The 22,041-nt window shown below is 41.0% G+C and overlaps 1 protein-coding gene across 1 annotated transcript in view; it reads left to right on the top strand.

Moving 5' to 3' along the window:
- Positions 1-22,041, top strand: part of CUBN (cubilin) — a 288,990-nt gene that overhangs the window by 121,293 nt on the left and 145,656 nt on the right. Inside the window, exons 29-31 of the mRNA XM_051820614.2 lie at positions 11,889-12,070; positions 17,411-17,585; positions 19,725-19,894. Coding sequence (XP_051676574.2) covers positions 11,889-12,070; positions 17,411-17,585; positions 19,725-19,894 — 527 coding nt within the window. The remainder of the gene's footprint in view (positions 1-11,888; positions 12,071-17,410; positions 17,586-19,724; positions 19,895-22,041) is intronic.

Here is a 22,041-nt window from a genome sequence, read left to right as displayed (position 1 = left end):
AAAAAAAGCAGAGTTGTAGAATATTAACAGAAGTGCTCATTTGTGAGGTTTCAGATGTGAGGCTGGTAAGGAGGCCATGAGTCGGGTAAATATTCATGGACTCTGAGATTTTAGAACCTTCCAGAACCATCAGAGCAAGAACTAATAGGCAATTCCTGGGTCAGCGTGAGCAAATGAGGAGGTAGAAAGGAATACAATGTAATAATGACAGCAGGATGTAAGGCTACCTGGTCTGTAAGGGCTAGACTTTATAGAACTCGGAAGGTCAGCCAGTCTAATATAAACCTAATGTGATAAGGAATAGGGAATCAATGTTGTTTTAGAGCAGGAGTGGGAAATGCCAGGAGAGATTATAGTTGAAGAAATCGTGGACTACGGGGTACTAGGGACCCAAGGGGACCATTGTGAGTCATGGGGGTTTACAGAGTTGAGATGGCAAAAATCCAGGGGGGAGTAAGACCTTAATGAGTCCCCAGCTAAGACACTGAAGGACTAAGTGGCCAGCAATAAGCAATGTGACAAGCAGTGACACACAAAATTAATACCAATTGCCACTTTTTTTTCTTAGTAATTTCCTTAAAGTTCATAACATTGAAATGTAGGATCATTATTACTGACCTTTTCATGTTTGAAAATTATTGTAGCACTTTAAAAAAAAGATTTATTTGAAAGTCAGAGTTACAAAGAGAGAAGGAGAGGTGGAGAGAGAGAAAGGTCTTCCATCCATTGATTTACTCCCCGGTTGGCCGCAATGGCCAGAGCTATGCCGATCCAAAGCTAAGAGCCAGGATCTTCTTCCAGGTCTCCTACGTGGGTGTAGGGGCTCAAGGACTTGGGCCATCTTCTACTGCTTTCCCAGGCCATAGCAGAGAGCTGGATCGGAAGTGAAACAGCCGGGACTTGAACCGGCGCCCATATGGGATGCTGGCACTGCAGGTGGTGGCGGCTTTACCCTCTATTCCACAGCGCAAGCCCCTGTAGCACTCTTTTTATTATTGAATGACCATTCTGTTGTCTGTTCTGATCCTTATTTCTGTATAGTACAAAAATTCACACCAAACTAAAGATACGAGGTTCACAATGAATGTGGTTTTTATGAATTGTGGTCAACAAGGATTCCAGGGCTGGGCTGTGAATCAGACCATCTGGCCTCAGAAATTGCTTTCACAGTGTTGCTTCCTGCCAAACTGCGATAGAATGTCCCAGAGGAATGGCGAAGCACCTTTCCATCCGCCTCTGAAGCAACCTTCTTTATGATCAAGGACGCTTCAGCTCCTTTCACCTAGTCTGTATGCAACCTCTTGGGAAAGACACACAAATAAAACACAGAATCCCATGGATGCTTTCTTCTAATAATGTGAGATGAGATAAATCCTGGTTTGTTTGGGTAGAGACTTAAGCAAAAGAGAAACTTTTAAAAACCACTACTTCCATTTTGAGTTATTTCCCTAAATACTGACTAGACTTTCTTTCACATTTATAAAGCTGTATCCAGTCCTGTCTGTTATAGGTATTTGAGCCTATTTGATATTTTGGACTTTTATCTTCTTGATCTTTTAAAAATATTTTTAAATATAACAAACTGGAAGTGAATATTATCTTGAACTGGAGCCAAAGCACATATTTCTACATTGTGATACTATCTGATTTTTATTTAAACAAATTCTCATTCCTATCTTTTTACAAAGAACTCCTCAACAGACAGTCCTTTCTTTTTTTAAATCTGTTTATCAGTAACTCCCCTTTTTTTAAAATAGAGTATTATTTTACAAAGAAATCCTGGAGCTCTTTTTGCCTTGCTTCAGAGCTTGTCAGCAAGGCCCTAGCAGTCAGAGGGAGCATGAAACATGGTCAGACTTTCCAGAATGAGTGGAAAAAGCTAAATCCTGACATTTTCAGCTTCCTTGACAACAAGAGTAAATATACACAACCTCGACCTTCACTTAGTGTTGCCACTCAGTCTCATAACTAGCAAGGGCCTTACCTCCCAATTCCCATGTTGCTACTGTTTGAGAAGTTGGAGTTCTCTTCCCATTGCCAATCTCTGAGACAGTTACAAAAAGAAAAAAATAACCCTTGAACAGCCATGACCTTCCCAAATCATATGTTGCACAATTTAGAACAGTCCTTGAGATCTGAGCCAAAAGAAGGGCTTTCTCGAATCTTCTGTTTGTGTTCTGGTTTCCTAGCAACAACAGCTCTGACAGAAGTTGCATTTACTTTCCAGGGGAGTCCATGTTTTTTTTGTACAATATGAAAAAAAAAAAAAACCATACAATTGTGTCGTGTGTGTGTGTGTGTGTGTGTGTGTGTTTTCAGTTTCAAATATTATAGCAGCCAAAACTGACTAAGCCAATACAGAACATATGTGATGTTCAAAGCAGGACATTAATTTTTGTACTCAGAGGTTTCTCTTTTTCAGTAGTTACTTAAGTCTTCATATTTCTCTCAAATATTAACATATCCAAGGAGCTTCTTTTTGTGATGCCACTAGCCCTCATTGTCTCTCAAAACAAAGAAAGAAACTTTGATGTGGAATAGGAACTACATGGCAGAAGTTAGCTGGTAGAGTTTGATGTTCTGTGTGTAAGTCATGACGTTGAGATACTTTTTCCCTGATATTTTTTCTTCTAGTTGTACAGACTACTCACAAGCTAAATTACAGAGGTTTTCACATCTAAATGTAATTTACCTTTAGAAATTGATTATGATAAAAGTCTGTTATATTTTCCTATACAAAGTAGATGAAAATGATTAAAAGTGCTTACTGCATTAATTTCTACCTCATTTATTATTACTGTTGTTGTTGGCATTATTTTTACAAAAATTATGTTCCTCATGCACGATACTTCAAAAATGTTATCTCATGCTTCCTTCTAATACTTTTCTTAAGTAAGCATTATCATCCCCATATTATGGATGAGAAAACTGAGACAAGAACCATAGAGAAATTAAATAACTCACCAAAATTCACAAATCCTATAGGGGCTACAACCAAGATGCAAAACCAAATGTGTGGCACTGAGCTCCAAAGTGTGTGCTTTAAAAGAGCTACACTCTGCTGAAAAAACAAGTAATTATTCCTGACAACACTCCATTACGAAGATTAAATGATATTGCAATGCAAACGAGGTCAGAGCTTATACTAGATAATTTTATAACTAATTTCACATAATAGTAACAACGATTTTTAAAGAAATGTGGGCAAATTTCCCCAAGTCATTAATGTTCTAGTTCCAAGGACTCCTTGCTAAATCAAACAATTAATTCTTTTTTCAAGTTCAACCAGCAATAAAATTTGAGAGAGGTGGGCAGTGACAGAGTACATAACTTGATAGAGGCCTAGCCCAGAATCGCTGATATTTGTCCATCCTTCAAAGCAATACTGTTTTATTGCGCATTTGAAAACTGTTCTTTTGGAGTTGCTACCTATGGCAGATAGCATTAACCAGTCTACGAGAAAGCAGAGGCAATCTAGTCTGATACAAGGTGTAGGTCCACAAACTAGCTTACCAGACGAGGGAATCAAAGTGAAGAGTGAAAGCCCAGTGGCCCCCGGAACAGACTGGCTTGATTCGGGGATGAAGTGGTCACCCGAGAATTTGGTTAATTTGGTTGTTTTGCCTCCCCTAAGCTAGGGACCTAACTGGATGGCTGCCTGCAGCCTTGGCCCTGTAGCCTTGGATGCTGCAATCCCTGAGAGCAATCTTATGGCTCAGGTTAGACAGAGCTTGGTGGGTCAGAGGGCACCACCGCCATCAGTGAGGTCCTGCCCATGTTTGTGCATTTGCTGGTGTGGAGTGACCTCCTTGTGGAGGAAAGGTTAGGCTGGTGGCGGGGGGGGGGGGGGGGGTGGGTATTGGGGAGGAGAACTATGCAGATCCCTGGGGGCTCACTGAGCTTGTCCCTGCAAGAGGCTGCCTACCAACATGATGAAATGGAAAGAACACAGGTTTAGAATAAATACTTCTAAATAGAATTGTGAGTGTTGTGCTTGGAAGCCACTCAAAGACAACATGTTTCTTCTTTCTCTGCCTGTTTGGGGGATGTCTTAAAGTAGCCATTTGTAGCCTTTGGCATTATTAATTATTTCTGGGGAAATTAGTATAGTCGCTTTGGTTTCATTTCATGTCCTTGGCAGATAATTTTATTATATTTTGTTTAGTAATATTTGATAATTTCAAAAATACCTGAGAGGTGGATTGATTTATCTTGAAGAATTATAAGCAAAACTTTCTACTGGGAAAATATTTTTAAATTTGATTTGAATGAGAAGATTGGAAGGAAATGGATGCAGTTAATCAAAATGGAAAGATGACAAGATCATCTTTACCTCTTTGGGTTAAAATAAAAGCTTTCATCATTTCATATATTTATAGGATATTAAAATTTATATTATGTGAAGACTCTTAAAATATTACTATCTTGAATTTATGCCCCTTTAGTGATATTCCATGGTGAAACACTTTAACATATAGAACACAGTATCTAAGATAGTCAGATGGCTATGCTAATTTAATTTTTAATATTTAGATGATACCTTATTTAGTAATTTAAATATCATTTTATTTCTATGGACAGCCTTGATTTCTTAGCTCCTTGTATCTATTTCTCAAGCCATTAACTTCATGTTATGGCTTATTTTTTCTATTTTGTTTTCTCTACCATTGCTAGATAAAAATCAGAAAAAATGGATTATCACAAATTGTGTGGCAGAGATGAAGTCCCTATGAAGACAAATTTTCTAAACCTTTACTTATTTCTCAATGCTAAAAGTCATACTTAACAGCTTCGTTCTTGACTGTACTTGTTTCCTGCTTCATAGGATGCTTGGCCCTGTGTCTCTAGTCTTCTCAATGGCAGACTTTTTCTCTTTTCTCACCTTATCCTTGACCAACCTTCAAATAAACTTTAGGATGAAATATAGGAATGAATCAATACAAGATGGAGTAAGAAGAGGTTACACATTTGCATGCTTTCAAATATTGCACTCAAGGTTGCTACCATTTTGTGCCTGCCTAGGAATTTGACCATCCCACTTACTAGGAAAACAATGGGGATACATTAACTTCCCAAGGCTGCTGAGTGACCCAAGATAACAGAAGTTGATCTTCTTTATTCTGGAAGTGGAAGTGCTAAGCCAAGGTGTAGGCAGAGCCATCGCTCTGAAGGATTCTCCTGGGAAAACTCTTTCCTTACCTCTTCTAACTTCTGCTAATTGCTGGCAGTTCTTGGCTTTCCTTGACATCCAGATGCTCAATCCCATCTCTGCATTCATCTTCACAAGGCCTCTTTCTGCATGTCGCGGTCCAAATCTCTCTCTTCTTGTTGTGTCGGATGCAGATCCCATCCTAATACAGTAATGGCCGCATCTGAACTTGATCACTTCTGCCAAGTCTATTTAGGCCAGATTCATAGGTTCCTGGTGCACATGAATTTGAAGGGATGCCGTTCAATCCAGTATGGGAGATCTATAGCTATGGACAGCCCTGTCCTCTCCTGAAAGCACCATGTTTTGTCCTCTTCTTTCTTGTTTCTATCTTCTCACTCTTTTTTTCTCATAGAAATTTAATGTTGTTTGACCTTCATTTTACCTGATTTCCTTCTCTGATTTCATTTCATACTCAGTCCCATTTGTGTGTCTATCCTCACCAAATATGTGCTAACTCACAGAATCTCTCACAAAGTGAATCTGCCAGTCCGCAGATCGTCCAATCCTTGTGAATTCTGTGAGCCCCGCCCCGGCCTTGTTTTCAGAAGGGCCAGTGATCTAGCTTTAGTTTTCTCTCCTCGTAGGACAGATGCCTGCCATTTACCTTTCATTTCTCAGGAGAGTGACCATGCACACTTCAAAATTGCTGAGGGATTAGCAGGTGACATCAAACCAGGAATTACCGACTTTGTAATTCTTAACTACAAGCCAGTCACCTTTAGACAACCCAGGCCATGTTGACAAACTCACATTCCTCATTACCTCCCCATTCTCTCTGACCTCAAAAAGGAGGCCTGTGTATTCCAGTAAATACAACAGAAAGAGTTTTGTTTTTTTTTTTTTTTTTTTTTTTTTTTTTTGCTATAGAAAAACTGTTAAAATGTTGAATGTATATGTTAATGACGTATGTGAGCATTATCCTTTATTGTGTTTAAAACTGTATTCTCTTTTATTGTACTATGACTTTTTGGCTTCATTTGGGCACCAACCACTGATTTCTCAGGCATTTCCCTCAGAAATGAGAGAACTAGGCTAGGGTTCTCATTGGCTTGGCTTTATTTTCATTTGTTCCAACCTGGATGGGCTCTGGCCATGTGACTTTCCAACTAGTCTCTGTCTTGATGCTGTTGGTCTCCAGATTATGGTATTCAGGAAATGCCCACTTTAAGCAGGTAGCCGCATATTTGCTTTTTAAATTTTGTACCTTTGATCTCGTTTAGCTGTTTCATTGCTTGTTTGCTTTTATTAAACGCACATACACACACGTCCACAAAAACTCCAGAATAGAATGTGCACAAGAGGCCATTAGTATATTTATTTTACCAGAGCTTTATAACTCATAACTTCTTTTAGACAAAAACAAAAACAGTGTTAGCAGCATTCTTTTGTGAAAAGTTTTAAATCACCTTCACAAGTAACCAGGGTTGGCAACAGCTTTTGACTCTCCCTTGTTGTGGATTCAGCGGATCAACCTGCTTCCTGCTGATAAGGGAAGCACTTCCTTTCAGCTGGTGCGTGGGAGTTTGGAGGAAAATAAAATCAAGTAGATTATCAGTCACCAGTGCTAAAAGTTTTGTACAGATTAACTATTTAAAACTGAAAAGCATATGATTCTCTTCAAGACATTATTTTATTCCAGTTCAACTGCCATCTAATGATGTTAATATATTAGATTTTGTCAGATTTGCCTCAAAGTCAATGAAAAGATTTTTCCAGTGTTTGCTTTCTCCATGTTGCTGTGGGGAACTTTTCTTCAGTGGCCAGACAGAAGCTAATGAGGGCAGTGTTTAGCATTGCCTCCAGATAGTGCCTTTGGGCTGGCGTGTTCAGCATTCAACAAACCCTCACGGAGAGGACACAGAACTGGGAGTAGGAGGGTGCTGGTGTCAGAATATCTGAGTTTCCCCCTAAGATTTGCCATGATATGGGCAAGTCCCACACCTTTACTGAGCCTCACTTACTTATCTCTGAAATAGGCCTTACTTGTCCTTCTTGCCTACCTTACACTATCATTATGAATCTGAAATAAAACAATGTGCTTATTAAAAGCACTTTGAGGGTCTGGCGCCGTGGCTCACTTGGCTAATCCTCTGCCTGCGGCACCGGCATCCCATATGGGCTCCAGGTTCTGGTCCCAGTTGCTCCTCTTCCAGTCCAGCTCTCTGCTCTGGCCCAGGAAGGCAGTGGAGGATGGCCCAAGTGCTTGGGCCCCTGCACCCGCATGGGAGACCAGAAAGAAGCACCTGGCTCTTGGCTTCAGATTGGCTTGGCGCTGGCCATAGCAGCCATTTGGGGGGTGAACCAATGGAAAGAAGACCTTTCTCTCTCTCTCTCTCTCTCACTGTCTATAATTCTACTTGTCAAATAAATAAATAAATAAATCTTAAAAAAAAAAAAAAGCACTTTGAAATCTGTATACTACCCTATTAGTTTGGACTATCTTTTTAAAAAATTTGTTGTAGCGTAATGAACAACCCATCTTTACTTTTTCTCAGCTATTCTTGATGACCTTTTGGTCAGTTCCTGTTCTAGAACCAAGTCTCCCTCATCCCATAGCATGTTTGGATGGGGTGATTATCATATGCAAGACATTTAGCTGCAAACATTAGTTGATTATTCCCTTTAATTTATATAACCACTCTGTGAGATCAGTATTATGACAATTGGTGATAAAGAAACCAGTGATGTGAGATGTTGAATTATTTAAGAAGTGTCACAGCTGGTACTGGAAGCCCTTTTGTCTTCTGCCACAGCCCATGCATTGTCAGGTGGGCTGTGACGTGTCCAGAAGTTTTGCCATCTAACTTGCCAAGTGAGCAGTTCAGAAACCGTTTCCCCTCCATGAATTGGGTGCAGAGCTACTGTCTGTATTTCTCATAAATACGTAACTCTCAAGGAGCTCTTTGTTCACTGCACTGTACTACTCTCTTTGGCTAGTACTTGCAGCATTTAATCATTTTCTTCTTGGAAATTCCTTAGATATTTTTCTAAATCATTGGTATCCATTTTGGATTACAGGTATCCAGTTATAAAAAATTCTCTATTACTTTTATACTTTATTATTCCTTAAAGCAGACAGGGAACATGAGGAGGAGGAGATTGGTAGTCTAAACATCACCATGTCATTTCCTGATAGCTGTTGGTGGATACAATATCTTTCCTATCCAGCCTTTCCTATCCCTTCCTGTAACTCCTTGGTTACGAACTTAAAGTCCCAAAAATGATTGGCAGTTTCATGGTGGTTTATTTTTTATGTAATTTGCCACCAATTAACATGTAAAAGATAAAATAAAATGCACTGATTTTCTTTCAAATCAAAGGTGACTGAAATTGCTCTTTGCGAGCTGAAGGAGAAACAAAAAGTTTAAAAACCTACAGAAGGGTGTGTGTATGTATCAGCACTTCTGTATGTCTATAAAGTGGTATTTTTCCCCCAAGAGACATTAAATATATCTGGCATCAATATCACTGCTTATGCTATGACATATGCTCAATAAACACTTATTAAATGAGTGAATGAATGGATGAATGGAATTGAAAAATTATCACTTTCAAGATTTAGAAAGATAAAGATGGAAATAAATTTCTACCATAATTATTAAATTTAACTTTATTTTTTAGTACTTAAAATTTTGGCCAGAAACCACCACTAAGTTAACATATTCTTTTTTTTTTTTTTTTTTTTTTTAAGATTTATTGATTGATTTGAAAGGTAGAGTAATGGAGAGAGAGAGGGAGAGAGAGAGAGAGATCTTCCATCTGCTGGTTCATTTTTTAGATGACCACAACAGCCAGATCTGGGCCAGGCCACACCCAGAAGCCTGAAACTCCACCTGGATCTCCTACATGGGTGACAGGGACCCAAATACTTTACCATCACCAGCTATCTTCGCAGACATTATCAGGAAACTGGATCGGAAGTAGAGTAACAGGAACTCCAACCAGCATGCCCCAATATGGGATGCCAGTGTTCCAAGTAGTGGCTTAATCCGACGTGCCACAAAGCTGGTCCCTCTGTTTTTTTCTTGTGAACTTTTAAATCAGAATTGTTACTTTTTGATCTGTTAAACCTTGGAACTAATAAGAACATGAGAGAGAAAAAGGGAACTGGGAAAAGTTGTCAAACTCCAACAGGTTATTTCTCTCTTTCTCACTACCACATACATTTTTCCCCAACAACATATCACAAGATACACATTCATGTTTGCCACTGAAGAGAACAGAATATGACATACCTAAAAATAAAATTTTGCTCTTTTTTTTTAAAAACATGAGCTTTTCTTGTTTGTTTTAAATTTGGGGGGAAAAGGCCACTATGGGTCAGAACTGTAATTTTTTAAAAGCATCACAGAATGCCAGGCATCTGATACTAGCAGTTCAGTTTGCAATGACTAGTTTCAGGGTATTAGTATCCTGTTATTTGTAAAGGAATTAACAAGGAAACCCAAAACAATTGGAAAAGACAGTGGAAAATTGTTATATAGTGTTTTAGATGAATCAGCTGTGATTTAAAAAATGATTGGCTGATGAACTGAAGCTAGATAAAATGCAGAAATTACATATTAAAAGTTCCATTTCCTTGTTTTCTATTATGTGGCCAGAGTTATTTTTCTTGAAAGATTTTTTCATTGGGGTATTTACTGTAAACAACTGATACTAAGAACCATATGAGCTACAAATGTAGATTGAAAGAAACTTGAATTAACTAGATGGCTTTCTTTATCTAGAATCTGTTTTGCTCACCTGCACTTTAAAAGGAGCCACATCTCCACACAATTTATAATGTTATCCACTACTCACCTTCAGAAAGCATCACTTTATGTAATATACTGCAAATGGGATATGCCCTGGAGTTGGGCAACCGTGCTGCAAATATATACAATGTGCTGATTTTGGCTTTAGAAATATTTTTCATCGGTTGTAATAGGACAAATATTTTCTAATCTTTTATGGTACTTATTTTTTTTTTAACTTTTATGATAGTCTATAAGCAATGTCAGCACATATCATTGTAAATGGCTGTTTTGCGGGCTTTCACCAGAAACAATGGTAGAAATCCCATAAGACATAGGAAAGAGTGCCCCATGCAGCAGCTTTTAAGTTGGAAACACAGAGGTTTTCTAGTGGAAGCAGGAGACCATGGCACTTTGGGCTAGATCATATGGCTTTGCCAAATCTAAGACTCTTTTTAATACTTCTCCTCAACTCTTGTTATTTAAACTGCGCAGATTCTGTATGAAAAAAATGTAATACATTTTAAATTCTAAAGAACTTTTTTTTCTAATTCACTGTGTAGGAGGAACTTGCATAGTGTAGATAGTAGACAAGATCTCAGATTTGCTCTCTCCTATTTGATGTCATGGTAGCTTAATTCTGTTCAGGTGAGAATGTGCCTTTATTCATAATGGATGAGCAAGTGCTATTATTTTTAAAAAGTCTTGGTGAAGACTTAAGTTTTCTTCTCTGAGAACATTGGAGGAGTTTAACAACCAATAAGTAATATTCTATAAAAAAAACAAAGGAGGCCAAAAAATGTTAACAGAGTAAAAAACATGCCTTTTTATTACCTAAAATTGCTATTGTAAAACAAGATGTTCTATCCTTTTCTTTCTAGCTTTGCTTCTAATAAGCTTTCTTCCAAATTTACCTATTCTATCAACTTTTCTCTCCCTATCCATACTGAAATCTCTATCTGAATTCCTGCAGTCCATGTGAGCACCTGTGGAGGGCAGGAATTAAATCCTCTGACTCAGGCAGATCAGATCCATTGATGTCCTGACTCTGCCACTTACAAACCAGGACACCTTGGACAAGATGCTTGCCTTCTGTTTGTGCTGATTTGCCCGCTTGTGAAATGTAGGTGTTAATAGCACCAACGTCATGTAGTCATTATGTGTATTAAATAGCAAAGGCCTGCAAAGCTGACTTGTCAGAGCCCAGGGAAGGGTGCCACTGTTTTACACTGTGCACCTTGTGTTGCAGCATCTGGTTACCTGCTATTGCAATCGGCCTGCCTTGCCTTCTTGGGTATGATAATATTAACAGTCATAAACATCAGCTGCTGTCTTTGTTCTTGGTGGGGTTTTTCTTTCTGTTTTTAGTTTTTTGCTTTTTAGATATGTTTCCTGGTTCAGGACTCCATAGTGTTAACTTTTTTTTTTTTTTTTTTTTTACTTTCTGCAATGTCTTGTTTAAAGATAAGAACTTGTCACACTTAGAATTCTAGTCTTCATATCTAAAACAGAGTCAGATGCCATATGTTTACTACAAGGACATTGAAGACCCAGAGTTATGGAGCTCACAGTCTGACTCTACGCATAGAGTCTGGTTTAATTCCTACTAGATAAGTCTTACTTAAATATAATGAAGAAAATGTAAAATTAGAAAAATGTTTTGGAAAAAAGTGGCAAAGTGTTGATATGAAGAGAATAAGGACGAGGTATTATTTTACCAGGTGATATAAGCAATGTTTTAAAAATATATTTAGTAAGTTGTAGCCATAATTTTTTCTCTTTATCTTACAACTGCATAATTATAGCCTTATTATTATAACTTGGTGATCTTTTTCCTACATTAGGCAACATGCATTGACAATTATCCTGTGTGAGTTGGGTTTTGAATGGTTTCCATTTTCTGCTGCCCGCCGTGCTCTGACTGTGCCTTGCTGTTTTCATAGGTTGTGGTGGGGAGTTATCTGGAGCCACAGGCTCCTTCAGCAGCCCTGGGTATCCAGGCACTTATCCAGCCAACAAAGAGTGTATCTGGTACCTCACCACTGACCCTGGGAGCAGCATTCAGCTCACCATCCATGACTTCGATGTCGAATATCACTCAACCTGTGACTTTGATACCCTGGAGGTAAGCAGTACAATTATTTTTGCCGTGTTCCAAACTAAGAGGTAGAATGAGGAGTCACTCTGCCAAGATCTCACATTCTTTCCAGGGGTCAGCAACACTCTGTTCCTAGATTTTCTACTGTGTATCAGCCCTTCATGGGAATGTTGCTAGACATAGGGGATTAATGTCTTATTTTGAGTTTCCCACCAAGTAGTGCCTAAGGGCACTAAGTGCCTTGGCCAGGAAGCAGGAGCAGGAAAGGATGTGAGGACACACTGCATCATGGTACTAGTGCCATGAGCACCAGGGACTCAATCCTGCTGGGGCCATCTGAGGATCATCCCTCAAAGGCCAAAGGCTGCACCATCAGAGCCCCAGTCCTGATGAAGATTGTGTTTGAGATCATTAACAGTCCACACATACAGTCCCAGGAAGTCCCCTTAGCAAAGACAGTTGGAGCACAGCAGGTAACCCTCCCCACCACAGCTGCAGCTGCAGATGGCTTCCATAAAGCCACGCTCACTTACATAGTATGAGGCATCTCAAGATCAGAACTTTTTCAACACTACTGCAAAGGATGTATGTCGGAAAATTCAGATGAATTTTGAGAATCTTGGGCCCCCAAATTTCTTAGAATCAGCTTATTGCAAGAATTTAGTCAATAAGAATTTGGTCATTGGCTGTCGCCATGGCTCAATAGGCTGATCCTCTGCCTGCAGCGCCAGCACCCCGGGTTCTAGTCCCGGTCGGGGCACCGGATTCTGTCCCGGTTGCCCCTCTTCCAGGTCAGCTCTCTGCTGCGGCCAGGGAGTGCAGTGGAGGATGGCCCAAGTGCTTGGGCCCTGCATCCCATGGGAGACCAGGAGAAGCACCTGGCTCCTAGCTTCGGATCAGCGCAGTGCGCCGGCGGCAGCGGCAATTTAGGGGGTGAACCAACAGTAAAGGAAGACCTTTCTCTCTGTCTCTCTCTCTCACTATCCACTCTGTCAAAAAAAAAAAAAAAAAAAAAAAAAAAAAAGAATTTAGTCATTAATGGCTTTCAAGTACACTAAAAAAAATCCCTCCACTACAACTATAGGGACTGCTACAACACTATGATGACAAGGATTCTAAATCTAGTAGAACTTCAATTCCATGAGGCTGGGTGTTTACATCCCCAGTGCCACAGAGTACCTGGGAAGCAGTCTACTCTCAATGTCTTTGTGGAATGCATGAATGAAAGAATCTAAATGGTTGTTTGACACACCACAATAATATACTTCCTTTTAGTAGTTTACAAAGGAATCTTGGCCGGCGCCGCGGCTCACTAGGCTAATCCTCCGCCTTGCAGCGCCGGCACACTGGGTCCTAGTCCCGGTCGGGGCACCGGATTCTGTCCCGGTTGCCCCTCTTCCAGGCCAGTTCTCTGCTGCGGCCAGGGAGTGCAGTGGAGGATGGCCCAAGTGCTTGGGCCCTGCATCCCGTGGGAGACCAGGAGAAGCACCTGGCTCCTGCCATCGGATCAGCGCGGTGCACCAGCCGCAGCGCACTGGCCGCGGCGGCCATTGGAAAGTGAACCAATGGCAAAAGGAAGACCTTTCTCTCTGTCTCTCTCTCACTGTCCACTCTGCCTATTAAAAAAAAAAAAAAGGAATCTTTACATCCATACTCTCCTTTGAAGGTTAAATCATCTCAGAGGGTACAAGAAGGATTTTGTCCCCATTTTTAAGTTGTTGAAACCAAAGCTCAAAAGAGAAATGGTTTTTCTGTGACCACTTGGATGGTGAGCAGAAGAGGAGCTAAGAACTGGACCTGCTTACAACTCACCACTTCCCATGAGCCAGTACAAAACTGTAGACATGGGCAGTGTGCAAGGGACTGAAATGGGTGATGCACACTTTATAGGAGACTTTAATACTTAAAATGATTTAATTGCACAGCAAGTTCTCAGCCTGAAGAGAAATGGCATTCTAAAATCATTCACTCAGTGAATCACTAAGAATTGCATTTAATACCTTCCATCTCTCCAAAAGAGGATAATACTAAAACAAATGAAACCAGAGACAGAACTGGGAAGTGCTTGGGTCAGCCCCACACTCCAGGCTTCAAGGAAGGACTGCTGCCAAGTCATGACCCCATCTTAGGGTAGGAACTGTGTTTTTAGGAGGAGAGAGCAAGGTACCTCCTAAAATTCACACTCCCAGGATGAAGTAGGCCTGACATTCACACGTGGAATGTGCAAATGGGTCTCTCTGGCCAGCAAAGACACTGCTCCGTTGCGTAAACCTCTTAGTGCTTACAAAGGGCTGGCAGCAAAGTGCAATGTTCCAAATCCTTCATTTTCATATTCCAAAGTACATGTGATTGCTGCCCACTTGGCAAAATGTAAATGGGTTCATTGTGCATTGGGTTTTGTTCCACCCATTACGTGAGAAAGCACAGGCAGGGGTTGTTCCCTGTATGCTGCCTTGAGGCCTGAGGGACAAAATCAGGGGCTCCAGGCCACAAACAGCATCAAGGAGGGTCCTGTGCCTGCACAGCAATGGTTGCGCAAAGAGGTTGCAATCTTCTTGGGGCTTAGTTTCCTCGGGACATGCTGACATTGCAGTGGCCTCCCATGTTCCACCGAGAGTGGAGTTTGGTAGGTGTTCTGAAGTCCTTAGATATTTTGGGAAACTTTTTTACTTAATACACAAATAAGCAACCTCCCGAGCTCTTGTTCAAAGACCTTATTTCGCATCTCTGCAGACACTCAGCTCAGATGGAAAGAGCTGGTTTAGGTTAATAATGAGAAAATGATTTTTGCCATCCCTTCTTCCCTGGTCACTGATAACATGTTGGCAAAAGGTTTCAAAATGTGTTCCCTGTTTGTGGTATGTGGTCAAAAAGCATAGCTGAATCCCTCAGCCCACACCTGCATCTTTTCTGTTCGGCTGAGGGTAACCATGTAAGACCCTACTGTGTCTCAGTTTTAGGCTTACATGAGTTTCATTAAACTTCACTGGAAGCCATTTTTCCTCTCAAAAATCACTGTCCAGAAAGTGGCCAGTGGCATAAAGCAACAGCCGTTTGGTTACTCATAACCCGGGAATGCTGACTTGATTGTAACAATAAATGGAGCTAACAGAGCAGAAAGAAATGTTCAAAACAGATTAAAACCATAGGCTTTGAAATGGTCTCCATCCTGAGCGTTTGCTAAAAGCACATTTTTTTAATCTCTGATCATCAGACCAATTCCTTTTCTCCTAAATGTTTAGTCATACGCTGTAGCCGATGAGCCACACCCTGAAATTCTTTCCATCTTTTCCCTCTTTTGAACATGTGTTAACCAGCGGTTTTATTTGTAGAAGCTAAAAGTGCTGTTGTATTATTTTGGTCATGGAAACACTGGGGCTGATTTGGCTTCAATCTCTGAGAAAGGGCAGGAGAGGGAGCCTGGACCAGCATCCAGCAGAGGAGGAAATGTCTTCCTTGGTGCAATAAACTAGAACAATGGCTCAGAGTGGGCAATTAGCGCACTCTGGTCTCTGCTGTGGTTGTTTGTGAATGCAGGCCAGTAAGAGGCCAGCAAAGAATGGCCAAAGTGGCAGTTTTTATTCTTGTGGAGGCTCCTGGGCCCAGCCAACTCAAACCCATTATGTTTGTGATCTCAAGGGGATGCATGAGCAGGGAAAACAATATTTTGCCGACGTGCGAGTTTTCTTTGTTAGAACTTAACGCGCAGTGCTCAATGTTCTCTCCAAATATGTGCAGTCGATTGGGGCTTGGCTGATTAGGAGCACATGCTGTGGGTCTCTTGCTCTGGGCCAGGGGGTAGGGAGAGCTTGGAAAATTGTGAAGGACACTCTAAACAAGAAGCAATTCTGTGTCTTCCATTTGGATCTGTGTACATGTAGAGGGTCACATGGGGTTCCTCCTAAAACCCTGCTTTTGATGAGATTTAGGGGGCCACACAAACATCAGCTCCTCTTAATGAATATAAGCCTAGAGCAGTCAGCCTGCTTCATTCCTTTGCAATTGCAGGCCTCATATGCAGCCCTCTGGGGGAACAGCAGCTTCATTCATTTGGACTTTTCCTGCATGGCTTAGGGAATGAATCAGACAAAGCAGTCATTACAGATTCACATCACATCCAGCCCCACTCTGCTTCCCCCAACACACACACACACACACACACACACAAGTAGGCTTCTTGTTCTCACTCTCACTCCCCAGGGTACACTCCAGTGATTTCCTTATCACCCAGCCCTGGGCCTGAGGGTGGGCAAGGGTCAGGGTACCAGATGGCAGAGGTGAGAGGGCACAGTGTACCCACCTCCCTGTGAGCTGCCATCCTGTGTGGGCTCATATATGGCACAGTGGAGGTGGGAGCAGTTGGAAGGTCTCAGTACAATACACCTGAGTATTGTTGGCATCAGTGGTCTTTCTTCTATACATTCAAGTTTGAGAAGACCTGAAAGGGAGGGTCGTCAGTATCTTCTGTCTCCGACTCTCCTTCCTCTCAATACACAGCACACACACACACACACACACACACATTGGATAAGCAGGGCCTGGGGGTGATTCAGAAAGTGGTTTGTGAGGTGTCCTGGAGGTGACACCAAAGGGAACCCTTGCCCTGGGAAGATGTCACTGGGGTGTTAGATCCCAGTCAGTTGGGTAGTTGGGTAAATTGGGGCTAAGCCTGGAGGTCTAAAGGCAGTGTGATGGATCTACAGATCCCTTGGTCAGGCTCCTGGGAATGGGCGTGCTGACTGTAGGCACAGGGAGACTCTAGCTTCCCCTTCTTGCGCTTCCCCTAGAATACACTTATCAAGCTTTTATTTATCCTCCCTGTGAAGAAGCAAAGATATTGTATTTAATGCTTAATCTTATACAGTATTCAATTTGCAGGTTAGGTAGAAATTCCTAAATATATAACTGGGAAATCAAGAGCCTTCAGTGACCTCAACTTTTATAAACAAAATTCTTTAATGTTAAGACTGTTCATATGGGTAAATAAGAATTAGAAAATCAGACACAATAGTGTATTCTCTGCAATGTCGCTGCTAGAGAAAGACTAAATTCCATGAAACCATGAAAAACAGGAAGCCAGGAGATAGGGGAAATTCTGGAATAATCTATGCAATCTACTTCTGCAATTCTGGTTGGTGAAACAAGCAGGTATTTAGTGGGTGATCCAACGGGTGTGTTCCTAAGGCAAAGGGAGTGCCTTTGAAAATTCAGCTCAAGTTTATGGTTCATCTTGACCCAGAAGGTGGGGATTTCAATCTCTAATCATAATACAGCCCAAGAGCTGGTGGAAAAAAGGAACCAGGGGAAGGCTGAAGTGGTTTAAATATGTCTCTTATTATAAGTCCTGTTTTCTACACCCTATTTTAGATCTATGGAGGCCCTGATTTCCACTCTCCCAGAATAACACAGTTGTGTGCCCGGAGATCTTCTGTGCTCCCCATGCAAGTCTCCAGCCCAGGGAATGAGTTAGCAATCCGATTTAAGACTGACAGCTCCATAAATGGCAGAGGCTTCAATATCTCCTGGCAAGCAGTTGCTGGAGGTGAGTGAAAGAAAGCATGCATCATAAAGTGGTTTAAGCTGCACCACTGGTAACTTTCATGTAATGATTAGAGAAAGGTGTGCAAGCTATACCCTCATAACTGTGACTTCCCAAATCGCTAATACTGCTTTGGTATATATTCTTCCCTGGAAAAATGTGTTTAACTTCCTAAGTGTCACTACATTTGTGAAAATAAGGAAACAGGTGTACAAGTACACAAGTCCATGGTGAGATCAGACGGAGGTCATTGACTAGACATAACTGATTCTCCAAAGGACTGGTGCCATTCACCAGCCACAAGTAGCTATTGGTGAATGACAGATTACCTCTTGCCATAGAATATTTTTGGCAGATCCAAAATTATTAATGTTAATTTTTTTTAATTCCAGGCAATTACTGTATGTTTTACTGTGACCTGCTGCCAAAGATCTTAGAAACTGAAACTAGAGTAACTGTTATTGATTTTTAAAATAATAAACTGTGGTACAAAATATCTTTCCAGGAATTAGCTTATAAAACTACTTATAGGGTCCAGCACTGTGACATAGCAGATAAAGCCACTGCCTGCAGTGCTGGCATCCCATATGGGTGATGGTTCGAGTCCCAGCTGCTCCACTTCCAATCCAGCTCTCTGTTATGGCCTGAGAAAGCAGTGGAAGATGGCCCAAGTCCTTAGGCCCCAGCACCTGCATGGGAGACATGGAAGTGGAGAAGCTCCTGGCTGCTGGCTTTGGTTTGGCCCAGCTCCAGCCATTGCAGCCATTTAGAGAGTGAACCAGTGGATGGAAGACCTCTCTCTCTCTGCTTCTCTGTAACTCTGCCTGTCAACTAAATAAATAAATCTTTAAAAAATACTTATAATGGCTACATATTTAGAATGCTTAGTATGTGCCTGGAAATTTTCTGTTTTACAAGGGTTATTTTGTTTAATCCTGGCAATCACACTATGAGGGAAGTCTATTTATCCTCATCTTACTAATAAACCTAGAAAAGTTTGTGACTAGACCAAAGTCTCATAGCCAGAAAATGCCAAAACAGAGATGTGACCTCGGGACACCTTGTAGCCCTATATGTTTAATTGTAGGGATATACAGTAATTACATGTGATTTCTCTCTAAGGTAATTAAGTATGAACTTAAATACACACACACACACACACACACCACAGTGTTTAGATTACCTCCAAACAATTCTCAATCCTTGCAATATAGGGTTAATTTTTGTATTATTGGCTTTTAAAACCATAAATGTGAGAAATGATGAGCCTTAGAGGTAGACAATATACTGAAAGGTATTAGATAACATCATAGGAATTTAAAAACAAGTAACTGTTACACCTCTAGAATTCGAATTTTTAAAGACAGATAGTATGTTATTTATAAAAGCATACACTACAAGATTATCAAGTATTTTGAACAAGATAAATTATTTTTACAGTATGCTGTACTTTTATAGGATTGGGAGGAGGCATCCATGACTTTGTGAAAACATGATTTCATTTGCACTTTTTTATTGTTATTTTAGAAATTGTATTTTGAAAGGAAGAGAGATGTGATAGTAGGAGACACACACACACACACACACACACACACACAGAGAGAGAGAGAGAGAGAGAAAGAGAAAGAAAGAGAGAGAATTTCCCATCTACTGGTCTACTCTCCAGATGTCTGCAGTGATGGGGTGCTGCAAGGCCAAAGCCAGGAGCCAGGACATCAATCCAGGCCTCCCAGTGAGGCACACAATTACTGGACTCATCATCTGCTGCCTCCCAGAGTTCCCACTGAAATCTGGAATGGGGCTTGGAACCAACATTGGAACTCAGGCACTTGGATATGGGATGTAGGAATCCCAAGTAGTGTCTTAACTTCTGCACCAAATGCCCACCCCTTCACTATTATTTTAAGTAACTTTTGGCGTTAGTATTTTCAATGGTTGAAGTATTTTCTTAGTATCCTCTCCTTCTTATTTTTTCTGGGATAAGTAAATTAACATGAATATCAAGTTCTTCAGAGTTGTTAGCACAGACTAACTAAAACTAATAGTCAAGCAAAGTCGCATATTGATCTACACTACCAGCTAATGGTATGGTTTATTCATCAATGATTCCTCTCATTGTTGAATTGGATTTTCCACTTGCAGGTTGTGGTGGAATTTTCCAGGCTCCAAATGGGGAGATTCATTCTCCAAATTACCCTAATCCTTATATGAATGACATTGCCTGTTTTTGGACCATCCGGGTTGAAAAAAATCACCGTATTCTCTTGAACTTCACTGACTTCGATCTTGAAGCTCAGGACTCTTGTGTTATGGTGAGTGACACAGATTTCACAAATTGTCTGTTATCAAACATGGATGAAAACCTGCCAAATGAGAAGATTTAGTGAATGTATTAATTAGGAGCTTTTGATTTAACAAGTGAACTACACCAGCAGCCTAAGTCAGCCTGTTGCCATGGCTATGACAGCTAAGTCTGTGGCGGGGTGGACCTGGAGCTCATTCTGGACTTTGCCATTTCCTAGCTCTGTTGCCCAGCAGAAAGTTAATCTTTCCACTTCAGTTCTCTTAACTGAAATGAGGACAATGAGAAGACTTGCATCAGATTGGGGGGAGGAGGGCTGGGAAGGTCTAGATGATGTAGATGACCTACTTGCTGTCACACAGAAACCACCATTTCTGCTGGCTGGAGTCACGCTGCTGCTCCTCCTGCTGCTGAGTGTTTTCAGATGTGTCTTCCATGAGACCTGAAAGAAGACAGTATGGAATTCTAGGTGGAGGAATAGGTTTGGAAGTTAGGGTAAGGACTTCCCATCTTTGATTCAAGGCCTCAAAGAGCTCTTCCCAGGACTTGAGTCACTGTTATTTTAATCATGAGAAAACAGCAGGAGTGGATCATTCAGGCTTGGAAGCCAGGGGAGCTTTCACACTGGAAGTGACATTTAGATGGCAGTGTCTCACTAGTGGAAATGTGGCATGTGGGCCAGGTGTGGAGGAGGGCTTCAGGGGAAGGATGGGAAAATGGTGCTCAGAGAGTTTGGAATAGGAAGAGACCGCTGTGCCCAGTGCCAGGGAGCATGTGAAGGCAAGGAACATAGAAGACATCTAAGTTGGATAAGTATTTTTTGTGCCCTGGTGAAGAATTTGAACATGTCTGCAGGTGGTGAGTGAATGTTTCAGTGAAACAGAGTGATCATGTCCTCAGAACCATAGTTTACAAAGACAACGGGCATTAGTGTAAGGAATAGGTTGACAAAGAAAGAGATAGTGTGAAGGCTCTTTGGGAAGCTGTTGGAAAAGCTTGGATCAGAGTGATAGAGGCTTCATTTTAGGCACTGGCCCTGGGAGTGGAGAGAAGGCAACATATTAAAAAACTGTTAGGGTGGTCTAGCCACCAGTTCTTAAAGGTGGAGAGTATGGTAGGTGATAGAGATAGGGTTGGCAATACTATTTGCTTGAAGAATGATTGAATGATAACGCAAGTAATGGAGTAAAGAGTTTGATTTGAAAACTGAGTTTAAAGGTCTACAATAGGTACCCTATGGAGTTTGACATGAATTCTGTGTATCTGGCTGTCAAAGTCATAGGAATAGATATAGTCATTAAAGGAGTTCATTCTAAAGAGAAAAGGGCCAGGTAAACACTTGGGCCTCAGTTAAGGGGCAAATGAAGGATCAAAGGAAAAGGAAACTGAGGTAAGATAGTATAAAACAAGAGTGGTGCCAGGCCTAAGTAGTGAGTGGTCACAGACAGCAAACCTGGCGGAGCTCAGCTAGGACAAGGATGAAAACAAAGCCACTGGGTCCAGTCTACAATAACCTTGTAAGGAGCATAACTGGTGTCGGTCATAGTCAAAGCCTGGATTACAATGGAGTAGGAGGTACTAGGAGGAGCTTCTAAGCTTTTCTCCAGAATTATGGGGTCGATGCTTATAGGGAGACAATGGACAATAACCTGTGGATAAGGCAAAACCAATGAAAAGTGTTTTTTGGGTTTTTTTTTTTTTTTATAATAGAGAAGCTTAAGGTATGTCTAGAGAGCAAGGGACTGGTGGAAAAAACAGCTGAATGCAAAATATGGATGGAATAATTAATGGAATTATACTGTCAGGTCCAAGACCCAGAGAATAGCCAGCCTTGTCTTATATTCATTTTGGAGCGAGAAATTGTAATACATGGCCTAGTCCAAGTTTTTTTTCTGATTTATAAATGTGTTTTTATTGAAAATTGCATAAGCTGTACACAAGCAAAGTAATTTTTGCTTGTGCAACTTATAAATCATCTTTACAAGAAGAAAAAGAACTCTGCAGGTAAGTTGGGGTAGAGATCTGCTATGCGTGGTTGCCAAGTGGAATCAAATATAGGAACAGGAGGTCCACAGAGCTGCGGGACTGGGCAGGGCCATGTCCTGCCAGGCTGGAAGCTCCGCTCCGACTTAGGGTTAGTTGTCCAGAAATTCATGA

This window comes from Oryctolagus cuniculus, chromosome 13 (assembly GCF_964237555.1).
Source record: "Oryctolagus cuniculus chromosome 13, mOryCun1.1, whole genome shotgun sequence".
Lineage (NCBI taxonomy): Eukaryota > Metazoa > Chordata > Mammalia > Lagomorpha > Leporidae > Oryctolagus > Oryctolagus cuniculus.
The sequence above is the reverse complement of the archived record's forward strand: the minus strand, read 5'-3'. Positions and strand labels throughout refer to the sequence as shown.